This window comes from Mesocricetus auratus, unplaced genomic scaffold (genome assembly GCF_017639785.1).
Source record: "Mesocricetus auratus isolate SY011 unplaced genomic scaffold, BCM_Maur_2.0 contig_7848_pilon_obj, whole genome shotgun sequence".
In the NCBI taxonomy this organism is placed as follows: domain Eukaryota; kingdom Metazoa; phylum Chordata; class Mammalia; order Rodentia; family Cricetidae; genus Mesocricetus; species Mesocricetus auratus.
Window position 1 is genome coordinate 12,729 of NW_024434219.1, and position 12,348 is coordinate 25,076.

At 42.1% G+C, this 12,348-nt stretch overlaps 1 protein-coding gene across 1 annotated transcript; it reads left to right on the forward strand.

Moving 5' to 3' along the window:
- Positions 1-448: 448 nt before the first annotated feature.
- On the forward strand, positions 449-11,911 carry LOC121138567 (acyl-coenzyme A thioesterase THEM4-like). Its single transcript, XM_040741238.1, has 4 exons — positions 449-653; positions 6,352-6,535; positions 10,517-10,676; positions 11,471-11,911. Exons 1-4 carry the CDS (start codon positions 582-584, stop codon positions 11,580-11,582), a joined length of 528 nt encoding a protein of 175 aa, XP_040597172.1. The 5' UTR covers positions 449-581; the 3' UTR covers positions 11,583-11,911.
- The last annotated feature ends 437 nt before the right edge of the window (positions 11,912-12,348 follow it).

Consider the following 12,348-nt stretch of genomic DNA (forward strand, 5'->3'; position numbering starts at 1 on the left):
TGACTTTTTTGTTGTTTGGTTGTTTGTTTGTGACAGGGATTCTCTATGTATCTGGCTATCCTGGAACTCGCTCTGCAGACTAAGCTGGCCTCGAACTCAGAGATCCACCTGCCTTGGCTTCCCGAGTGCTGTGATTAAAGGTGTGCACCACCGCCGCCTGGTGGACTGACAATTTTAAAAGGGCAAATGCTGTGCACCCAGAAGTCCATTTATCAACACCGTCAACCGGTTCCCAAAGGTTATTCACTTCTTGTAAACTCTGAGTCTTTCGCGGGGTGAAGAGCTAACTGCCTGGGGACAAGGAACTGAAGATGTCAACTGACTCGCAGCGCGTGTGCAGGGGTCGGTGCCTGCGGTTACCGAGACTGTAAAGCCGGATGCAAACTGTCCCGGAACCAAAAGCGGGCGGTGAGGGGTTGGTCCGCCCGGGTTCGGGGAGGCGCCAGCATCCCTAGCGGCGCTCGGCTCCGCCCTCCACTCGCCTCCACAGTCATAGTCCCGGGCCGGCGTGTCGGCGTGTGTGGTAATGCGGCTCTTTCTAGGTGAGAGGAGATAACCGCGTCCTGTCCTTGGCCTGAGCGATGCTGAGAAGCTGCGCTGCGCGCCTGCGCACTCTTGGGGCTCTGCCTGCGAGGCGACCCGGACTGGTGTGGGTGAGTCTTGGGACTCCGCGGCGGGTGAGCGCAGGGAGACAGCAGGGCTGAAGCTAAGCTAACACCGACCCTTGGCTGTAACGGGGAGCAGGGGCTCTTCAGCCTTGAGATTCGAATCTGGAGGAACCGGAAGGGAACATAACTCAAGGTTGAAATAGGTCAGCAGGGATTGGACCGCCACTGCTACTGAGATAATAAGAAAGGTTTACAAGGTCACCCAGCAAACCCGAGAAAGAGTCAGCCATTACAGACCCCTGGAGAAGAGCACTTATCTTTCCAGGTATCTAATCCTGATGGTCTCTGACTCCTTATAACCAACTTGGGAAGAGGCTTCTAACTGTCAGATGATCAATTACGCCCTCTCTGACCCATTATCATCATCTTAGAGGATAAGATTAAATGAGATAATGCAAGGGAAGCGTTTAGCATGCCTGGGATGTAAGTCTTAACTAATTCTCTGCCCTTATTTGCATCCCTACTTTGTTGTATTGATGTAGTCTGTACTTTTTGAGCTCCAACTATATTCCAGGCATCATTGCCCATTGATGGTAAGTAAGACATACTACTGTTAGAAAAGGAAAAAGAAACTTTCCTCCAAAGGAATTAGCTTGGGAGAATGGGGTTAGTTTGCCAAATTCAAAGCCTGTATTCTTTATGTTATAACAAATGACTAAGGAACAACAGAGAACCGCTCTGTTTTGAGCAAGAACCAAAAGAGAACTTTGGTTATTAGGTGACTGTGGCATCTCTCTCAAGCTATTGCAGCTTCCTGGCAGACGGTAAGTGAGGGCTGGAGGTATAGCTCAATGGTGGACACACAATTTGAAAAGAATAATGAATGTAGACTCATTACTAATTAGGTACCATCTTGCCCACTAGAAAAGGAAATGCATTGTGCTAATCTTACAACCACAAATATGGATTCGTTTCTTTAATTACGTGTTGGTGCCTGGCAGTCTGTGCTGAATACAACGGAACATTAGTATTTACAGGCTTTCTGTCTTTAAGGAGGCATAAAAGTCATAACTTCTCTTATAACTCCAGTTCTCATAAATGTATAACTAAAGATCAAGCATGACCTTTCCTCTACTAAGAACAAAGGGTAATGATTACCCCTAGGATTCATCCTTCATTCACAACTGTACTGCGAATTTACAAGTGCATTTACTGCAGGTAGCTCTTAGTTCTCGCCTCTTTGAACTGAAAATTGAGTTGCTTTTATTTCCCACCACATTGTCCATGTAACGTAACTCAACATGCCTCACACTAAGATTAGTAGTTCCACTCTCGTTCTCTCTGATCCACACTTTCACTCGAACAGACATCTTTTCCTTGTAACCATGCCATCAAAGCCACAACTCTGGAATCATCAAGGACTCTTGTGCTTGCTTTCTCTTTCCTGAAGTTAGTAATTCCCCATTTCCCTGGGTTCTACTACTGAATGTCACTTAACCCTTTTCTTCTTACTCCTCCATTCCTAGTTCAGCCTTGGACCACATCTAACGTAGACCTTTCAACAGTCTTTGGCCCCTTCCCTTTTTCCTCACCATTTTAACTCATCATTTTTCACACTCAAGTATCACTTTCATGATTTTTTTCACATGGTCCTTTCCATTAAAAAAAAAGAAAAAAATATTTTTAAAATTTCTGTGTGTTGCCTCATGTATGTCTGTATACTATGTGTGGCAGTGCCTACAGAGGCCAGAAGAAGTTGTTGGCTCTCCTGGGACTGGAGTTACAGATGTTGTGAGGCCTTGTGGGTGCTGGAAATTAAACCTGCATTCCCTGGAAGAAAACCCCATGTTCTTAACCACTGAACCATGATTGCCTCTTTAAATAGCTTCGTCCTAAGTAAAGACATTTGTGTTGTAACAAGTGTGATATGCTACTCATGTCTTTCAAATTATATAGATATATAATGTAAAGGATTTTATTATCTCTGTAATTATATATTATGTTGTTCGTAATATTTAAACACCCATCTATCTTTGTCCTTGTGCTACCTTAAATCACCTTGCACACAATTTTTTTAAACAGTCCATTGAACTAGAAGGTTAAACTTAAGACCTATGCTGTGTTCCCTCTTCTGTTTTGTCAGCCATATCTTGCGGTGCCTATTTTCTCTGCACTTTCAATCCGTGAAGTCTGAGATCCTAGCAATTCTCCAGTGTGTCATGTGGTCATTTTATACTCTTGTGTCTTTGCTGAGTGTAACCCTGGTTCTCACTTTCATGAACTTTAGTTGCAAGAAATCCCTCTGGGTTTTTTTTGTTGGTGTGTGTTTGTTGTTTGTAAGTGTTGCCTGAGAGCACTTGTGTCTCTGTCTGTAGAGATACTTCCCATATCTGAGGCTGCTAACACTTAAGGCAGGGTCTAGGTCTTTTATTTTTTTCTTTCCTGACCCTAGTATAAAAACAGGGCACATAATAGAACTCAAGAAAATATATTGGATTTTATTTAAAAGTTAAAATCAGACTGGGTGTGGTAGAGCATACCTTTAAATTCCAGCACTCGGGAAGCAGAAGTCGGAGTTCCTGGCTGGCTCATTCTCCATAGTGAGTTCCAGAACAACTACATAGTGAGATCTGTCTCAAAAAAAAAAGTTTAAACTAGGTAGGAGGGCCCGGGGAGTCATTCTGATAGTCTTCAATTAGCCCATAAAAGGATGTTACAAGCTGGGAGTGCTTATTTAAGAGATCTGACTGGGGCCAAGACACTGTGAGGATACCATGACCAAGGCAACTTACAGAAGGAGTATATTTGGTGCTTATACCTTCAGAGGGCGAGTCCATGAACATCATGGTAGGGAGCATGGTGGCAGCAGGCAGGCACGGTGCTGCAGCAGTAACTGAGACCTTACATCCTTATCTACAAGTAAGAGGCAAAGAGAGTTAACTGGGAATGGCATGAGCTTTAAAAGTCTCAAAGTCCTCTCCCAGTGACACACCTCCTCCAATAAGACCATACCTTCTAATCTTTCCCTAATAGTTAAACCAGCTGAGAACCAAATATTAAAATACATGAGCCTGTAGGGTCCATTCTCATCCAAACAGCCAAGCTCAACCCAAGCAGACACATCCACATACACCATACATACATACACATGGTGATACTAAGACTAAGAACATGAGAAAGTGAATACTAAATAATTTTAAATGGCAGCACCAAAAAAGTTATTCTCAGATTATGAAGTGTATTTAAGAAAATTATATTCGAAGAACTTGGGGGATGTATCAGAAAGGCAATATCAAGAGCTCTCACTCATACATGAAAACTAAAAAAGCTAATTTCATAGAAGCAGAGAGTACTGGTTGCTAGAGATCAGTAAGAGGAGAGAGAATAGAGAGGCTGAATAACCAATACCAAAATACAGTCATAGGGTATAAACACTACAGCACAGATAGGTGGCAATTATAGTTTACAGCAGTTTATTATATATAAGTGTGTTCTTACAAAAAAAAAAACAGAGTCAAATTGCTGTCTATCACTGAGCTATGTCCCCAAGCCCTAATATATACGTGTGTGTCTGTGTGTGCCACATCCATCACATGCTTACAGAAGCCAGGGCAGGCTGTCAAATGCCCTCCTTTATCACTCTGCACCTTATTTTTGCCTTAAGACAGAGTCTTAGAGTCTTTCATTGAGCTAGAAACTGGATATTTTGGCTAGGCTGGCTGATTCTTCCATCAGTGAGTATAGCGTGGTATTTTGATGTCAGTGGTGCGGTCCAAGTGATACATACATTAGTCACAATGGATTGCTAGTGCTGACTAGAAGCAGAAGGCCATAGTTTATACCTTCCATAATCTTAACTACTCTGAGATTTTTGCAGCTGCTTTCCTGTCTGTGAGTATCTGCTTTATGCTCCATCATAGATCACACTGTGTCTTCCTAGTCCTCCAACACTTCAGTTATTGACTGGAATGGTGGCAGTGCTCAGTGCTCCAGAGAAGTATCGTGAGTGAAAGGCACAGTTACCATGACACCAGCTCCCTTCTCTCAGCCTCCTCCTTGTCCCTCTTGTATTCGTTCTTGTAATTAACTATCATTTACTCCATGGTGCCATTCATACACCAGGGATTGGTTGTAGTGTTTGTCCTATTCCTTCATTTGCTTTGTGGAAGTCATTTCTGAGTTCTGCTTTATGGTCTCATAATTCTCACTGAGTTACTCCAGTAGCCTCCAAGTAGAGGCCTCCATTTGCAGTCTTGGGCATTGCCATTCTCTTTCCTATCATGACCAAACCTGAGTATGTTATTCCCTGCTTAAATAATCTGAGAGTGCTGCAGATATAATTTAAACCAGTTAGCTTAGCATTGAGGCTTTGTCTATACCTCTATATCTTACTGCTCCTTCTCTTACACTGTGATATTGCCTAGCTTCTTTTAGACCTTAATTTCATCATCTGTAAAATGGGGATAATAGTTCCTATTGCATAGAGTATAATAAAACCCTTCAAAACTGTCTCATGCCTCCTTACATGTACATACATTGATTTTGTTGTTGTTGTTGTTGTTTGTTCCTTTTTGTTTTTATATTCACTACTCTTTCTAATATCTACTTATCAATATTCAGGCCAAAGAGCCAAATACTACCATTCCCTGTGCTCTGGCTTCCTGTGTGTCCTAGTTAGGGTCTATTGCTGTGAAGAGACACCATGACCATGGCAACTCTTATAAAGGAAAACATTTAATTGGATGTAGTGAGATATCCAACCCACCCATACCTGTAGCACTGACAACACCCAAATGGGCGTGGTCACAGGTGAGTATGTGATGGAGGATATGACTAGATCTGGGGTCGAGGATCCCAGAGCTCTCTCTTGTGGCTGGTTGGGTCACAGGGAACAGCCTGGGAAGATCCTTGGAGCTGGAACTGTGGCGGTCACCCGCCTCTTGTGTAAGTGCATTCTCCCGAATAAACTTCACTTAACCTGTACTGGGTCTTGTGAATCTTGATTCCCACGCAATATCTGGTGTCAGAAGTGGACCTATGACCCAGACAGCAGCAAGAGCAAGTTCTGGGGTCTGTGACCCCAGATCTAGTCCTGTCCTCTGTCACGGCCTCAGCTGTGACCACGCCTGTTTAGTCACAGCGCTACAGGTATGGTTGGGGTGGATATCTGACGACAATTGGGATGGCTTATTTACAGTTCTAAGGTTCAGTCCAGTATCATCTTGGTGGGATGCATGGCAGTGTGCAGGAAGACATGGTGCTGGTGAAGTTGCTGAGAGTCCTTCATCTTGTAGGCAACAGAAAATGGTCTGAGACACTGGTGATATCCTGATCATAGGAAACCTTAAAGCCCACCCCCACAGTGACACACAACCTCCAATAAGGTCATACCCATTCCAACAAAGTCACACCTCCTGATAGTGTCATTCACTATGAGATTATGGGGACCAATTATATGCAAACTACCACACCATGTGTATCTCACCCGTCCATCTCTCTCTGTCTGGTGACTGGCTCACCTGGGTTTAATGCTATCTCTGCCAGTAACTATCTGGGAGAAGATGGACAAATCATTGACCTTTTGTCATTCTCATCTCCATGAAGGGGTGTAGGACAAATGAGCTCTGGAGTTCCTGATCATCTTCTAGCAGTAAGAAAAGCAGTATGGTAGTCTTAGGAAGTTGTAGAAAATATGAAATAGTATGTACCTCCTAGTCCTCGTTTCCTTTCTTTTCTCTTTTAGAGGTTGTTTTCTTCTGAGAAAGTCATTCACAAGGACTATGGTCTCCCAAACCCCAGCTGGAGCAAGGACCTAAGACTCCTCTTTGACCAGTTCATGAAGAAATGTGAAGATGGCTCCTGGAAACGTTTGCCTTCATACAGACAAAATCCTCAAATCTTTAAAGATTTCCAAACTCGCTTTGTTGGTAAGAACAGCCACTTTCCCGGAAATAATATATGAATATCAATGTAAAGTGTAACACACCGAAGCACTAATTATGACTTAAAGAGAAGGAAGACATGGTAGTTCTCCATGCATATAGTCCCTCTCAGCAGGGTGAGGCAGGAAGACCATGAGCTCACAGCCAGCTGGGGCCACATAGCAAGTTCATGACCATCATGAGCTACATAGTAAGACCCCATTTCAGAGTGGAGAGGAAGGGAAAAGGAGGTGGTGAAAAGCAGAGCAAGTAGGGAATGAAGAAGAAAGAGGAAAGGAGAAATGGGAAGATTAGGGAGAGGGGAAAGAGAGAGAAAAAACGGTACTGGGGTTCTATAGTTCCCAGTTTTATAAGCCAGAAATCTCACTAAATTTTGTAGATTATGGAAGAACACAAAACGTATCAAAAATAAGATGATCCCAACCTGGCGTCTTGAAGCTGACATCACCAGTCTCTTTTCTCTTTATCTCGAAATCTGGCTCCTTCCCTTTGAGAAGATCAGAAAATTTGAATGACTCTCTGTAATTATTGCATTACCCTCTGTAATTACCCTCTGTTACTATTGCTGTGACAAGTTGGGGAGGAAAAGGTTAATTTGCCTTATACTTCCACATTGTAGTCCATCACTGAAGGAAGTCAGAACAGGGACACAAGTGGGTCTAGAACTTGGAGGCAGGAGCAGAAGCCATGGAGGTGTGCTACTTACTGACTTGCTCCCCATGACTTTCTCAGCCTGCTTTCCTATAGAGCCCAGGACCACCAACCCAGGGACGGCACCACCCACAATGGGCTGGGCCCTTCTCCATCAATCACTAATTAAGAAAATGCCTTAAAGACAGATCTTAAAGAGGCATTTCCTTACAGAGGCTCCCTTTCTGATGACTCTAGCTTATGTCAAGTTGACATAAAACTAGCCAGCACACCCTCTGATCTCTCAGACTTAAGTCCAAAGACAACCTACCTCATACCATTGCCAGAAGTTTCTGTACCTCCCCACCCTGCAGCCATTCAATCCCAAATAAACACACAGGGGCTTATATTAATCATAAACTGTTTGGCTGCTGGCTCAGGCTTCTTACTGGCTAGCTCTTCTTAATTATTAACCCATTTCTATTAATCTGTGTATCTCCACGTGGTCTTGGTTTACCAGTGATGCATAGGCCTCTTGCACGTGGCATCTGGCTGTCGACTTCTCTCTGCCTTTCCTCTCCCCAGCATTCTCCTAGTCTGATAGCCCCACCTGTACTTCCTCCCTGGTTACTGGCCAATCAACATTTTGTTAAACCAATACAAGTGACAAATCTTTACAGTGCACAACAGCATTATTCCACATCATACCCAGCACTCAAAAATTATACTTCCTATCATTCTGGGTTGATTGTTTTGTCTTATTTTTAAACACACTTTGTATTAAGTAACTATTTTAATGAACTCTCTGAGGGTTTTATCCTATTTGATGACTTCTAATTAGCCCTCAGTGTTTCCTGACAGCCTGTCTCCTGTTTTCCTAGTCTAGTGACTCTCCTGTCTTCTCTTCTGGATGTCTGCTTCCGGCCTTTCTTTCTGCTCACACCTCTAATTCTTTCCCATTCTCACTCTCAGCAGGTTTTGCTCCCTGTGTAGCTAAATGAAAATAGAAGCCAGCAGAAGAGCATTTCCAGGCTCGGACCACCTCTTGTCCCCTCCTCCCTGTACCTGAGCTTGATCTGCTCCTATCCTCATGAGTGAACTGACCATGGACACAGGACACAGGCACTGTGTTTCCCTCCCTGGACCTGCTCGTGACATTGCTCCCTGCTGCATCTCTCAGCAGCAAGCAGACCTGCCACAACTGTATTGCTCATCCTAATGTCTCAGGAACACAGCAACACACTGCCATCAGACTCCCACAGGGTGTACCCATTTCGTAGTACATAATACTCTTTATCTTTTTAATCCCATTCAATTTTATGGTCTTGGGAGCCACTCAAAAGCTAACTGTTGCTCAATTTAATCTTTGGAACTTAGTGTCCTGGCTTGCTTTCTGTTGCTGTAAACACCATGACTTAAAGCAACTTGGAGAGGGAAGGATTTATTTTGTGTTTACTACTTACAAACCAGTCATGAAGGGAAGCAGGAATTGAATTGGAAGCCACTGAGGAAAGCTACTTTCTGACTTACTCTGGATGGCTTGTTCAGCCTGTTTTCTTATACCACCCAGGACCAAGGGGTATCACCACCCACATAGCCTGGGTCCTCCCAAACCAATCACTAATCAGGTCCCTCAAGCTTGACTATAGGCAGTATGGTGAAGGCTGTCCCTCAGTTAAGGTTTCTGAATGACTTTAGCTTGTGTCAAATTGACAAAATTACTAACTACCACGTTTAGTTCCACACATGTTTAGGTTGAAATTCTGGTTCTACACAGCACAGAAAACTGTGTGAGCTTGGGCAAAGTACTTCAGCTTTCCATGTCTCAGTGTTCTCATGGATGAAGGAAAGAAAGAGACTAAAGTCACATTACTTTAACCAAGAATAGTTGGTCATTTTCAGGTTTCTGTTTAGATTCTTGAGTTTAGAGCCAAGACTTATTCCACCTTATCAAAAAAGGGAAAAAATAGCTTTGAAGTAAGTTACTTTATTAAGTTTTAACTACTAAATTACTTGAAAGTAAATTTTAATGCTGGGTATGGTAGAGGATGTCTCAGACAGGAGGATGAGAGTTTGAGACCATCCTGGGCTACACAGGGAGACCCTGTTCCCACCCCAGTCCACAACATTAACTTTTTAGAGGACTTGACAAGTGTGTACAGAGCCCTGGATCTGATCCCTAACCCTATAAAATAGTGTTTTTTATTAAAATTACTCTGATATCATACAATTCATTGAATGTCTTTAGCCTGATGCAACCTGGCTTCTACCTGCTCAGCTTTGCTGGAATGATCTATACATGGAAACCATTACTGACCCACGTGCCAATTTTGGTGGACATTGTTCATTTTCTAGTGTAAAGTTGGCCTTGTCACCTCTTGTACCTCTGTCAAATCCTTCATCCCACCAAGGATGCCAGTCTCTTATTGTTCCTCTACAGCCTTCAGCTCTGTCCATCCTTGGGCTTTAACCAAATGAGAAACCCCTGGAAATCTTGTTGATTCTGCATCAGTTAAATGGGGGTAGAAGCTCAAATTCTGTTAATAAATTTGTTGTACTTATTTTTCTCATTTTTTATGAGATACCTCACAATTTGATAATCTTGACCAGAATGTTGAACTCTTAAGTTCATTTCAGGAGTCACAATGGTTCTAACCCAAAGATGGTGATTTATTGGACTGAACTATCTCATATCTTCCAAGAAAACCATTTCCTTACTATTGGATTACTCACTCTCACTAAAGTCCACTTAAACCAGACTTATGCCAGAAGAATTTCTCTCTGCACCTGACTGTTTCACTCAGTTTACTGTTAGCATTCAGATTCCATATTCACTGATTCCCATGTGTATGTAGCCACTTTTTTTTACTCTGTCTATGTATGTTTACATGTATGTTTTTGCTATTGTAGAGAGTTTGTGTTCTGTCATATTCTGTTCAGGTATTGTTTTGTTTTGTTTTAGTTTGTTTTGAGACAGGGTTTCATGTAGTCCATACTGGCCTCAAACTCACCATGTAGCCAAGAATGGCCTTGAACTTCTAATCTTTCTGCTTCTACCTACCAAGTGCCAACAAGGCAGTCAGTCATGCACTACCACATACAGTTTTATGTGGTGCTGGGGCTTGGGAGCCCGGGGCTTTGTGCCTGCTGGGCAAGTACTCTGCAATTAAACTGCATCCCTAGCCACTGTGCTGTTTCTTGTGACCTTTCCATTCCTTTCTTTAGCATTTCAATCAGTTATCCATCTACATATGATTTTTGTCAGGATACAGGTGCTTAGTTCTGTCATGGCATTTTCTTTTACTCTCCTGTCCCCATACCCCTATTTCTTTACAGATCCCAGGTTTGCGAAAGAAGAACAAATGTCTAAGGCCCAACAGTTCATCAGAAGCTTTGAGGAAGGCCTGGGCTTTGAATATGTGATGTTCTATAATAAAGCAGAGAAGAGAATGGTTTGCTTGTTTCAATCAGGTCTTCACCTTCAAGGGGTACCTGGGTAAGAACTATCCTAGCAGCATGGAGTTGAGAGAGTTGCTTCTCTTCATAAATATGATTTAACAATAAATACACTGAACATATCCAGGGACTACAAAGACAACATTAAATTGGCAATATAGATACATATTTGTTAATATAGGAAGACATCTATAACACATTAATGAATATTATCTATATTGGTTAAATTTTATAATTTTAACATAATATTAAATGATGCATATAGTACATTATTATAGGACATAGAACAACAGAGTATGATGAACGTTTTTGCAGTAGTTTGGCCATGACTTGATATTAAGGGCCTTAAGGTTTCTTCCTTCTATCTGTATGTACTTCCTAACTTTAAAGGTTACTTTTATTATTATTTTAAATGGTGTGTTTATGTGTGTAGTGTCAGCTCCTCCTGGAGCTGGAGTTGCAAGTGGTTGTGAGCCACCCAGCATGGGTGCTGGGAACTGATTTGGGTGCTCTGCAAGAGTACATGCTCCTTACTACTGAGCCGTGACTCCATCCCCATTTTCTAAACTTTTAAACAAGGGATAGGTATATATACAAGCATAATGTTTCTTAATTACATTTTAGCTTTTTCATGCTGTAATATGATTACTACTCAGCTCCAGTTTTATTACAAGTATCCTTTATGCTGTGAACGAAGTTAAGGATATGAGTATTATTTAACATTATTAAATACACTGAACATGAGGTAAATGTAAAAAGACACTAGAATAGTTTATATCTTGAGGCTATATCATGAACTTCTGAAACTTTCTCTTCTGCTGCTGTTGTGACTAGGTATGTTCATGGAGGTGCCATTGCAACCATCATTGATGTTACTACTGGCACGTGTGCAATTGCCGAGGGAATTGCCATGACTGCCAACCTCAACATCGACTATAAAAAGTAAGTCTGTGACCATTCTCCTTATGTTCTTAAGTCATATTCTCCAGCAGCAGATCCTGAGTTCAAGGTCAGTAAACATTTTCTGTTAATATTTTATATTTGTGATCTGTATAATGTATGACACACTTTTTAACTCAGCCATGAAAGGACAGAAGCTGCTCTAGATAGTACATAAGGATAGCCATGTCCTAGATAGTGCATAACAATAGCCATGTCCTAGATAGTGCATAAGGATAGCTGTGTTCTAGATAGTACATAAGGATAGCCATGTCCTAGATAGTACATAAGGATAGCTATGTTCTAGATAGTGCATAAGGATAGCTGTGTTCTAGATAGTACATAAGGATAGCTGTGTTCTAGATAGTGCATAAGGATAGCTGTGTTCTAGATAGTGCATAAGGATAGCCATGTCCTAGATAGTGCATAAGGATAGCTGTGTCCTAGATAGTGCATAAGGATAGCTGTGTTCTAGATAGTGCATAAGGATAGCCATGTCCTAGATAGTGCATAAGGATAGCCGTGTTCTAGATAGTGCATAAGGATAGCAGTGTTCTAGATAGTGCATAAGGATAGCTGTGTCCTAGATAGTACATAAGGATAGCCATGTCCTAGATAGTGTATAAGGATAGCTGTGTTCTATATAGTGCATAAGGATAGCTGTGTTCTAGATAGTGCATAAGGATAGCCGTGTTCTAGATAGTGCATAAGGATAGCCGTGTTCTAGATAGTGCATAAGGATAGCCGTGTTCTAGATAGTGCATAAGGATAGC

Coding starts and splice junctions, on each gene's coding strand:
- LOC121138567 (XM_040741238.1), top strand. CDS start 582: ATGCTGAGAAGCTGCGCTGCGCGCCTGCGCACTCTTGGGGCTCTGCCT. Junction 654..6,351: donor GGCGACCCGGACTGGTGTGG/GTGAGTCTTGGG, acceptor TTTCTCTTTTAG/AGGTTGTTTTCTTCTGAGAA. Junction 10,677..11,470: donor CACCTTCAAGGGGTACCTGG/GTAAGAACTATC, acceptor TGTTGTGACTAG/GTATGTTCATGGAGGTGCCA.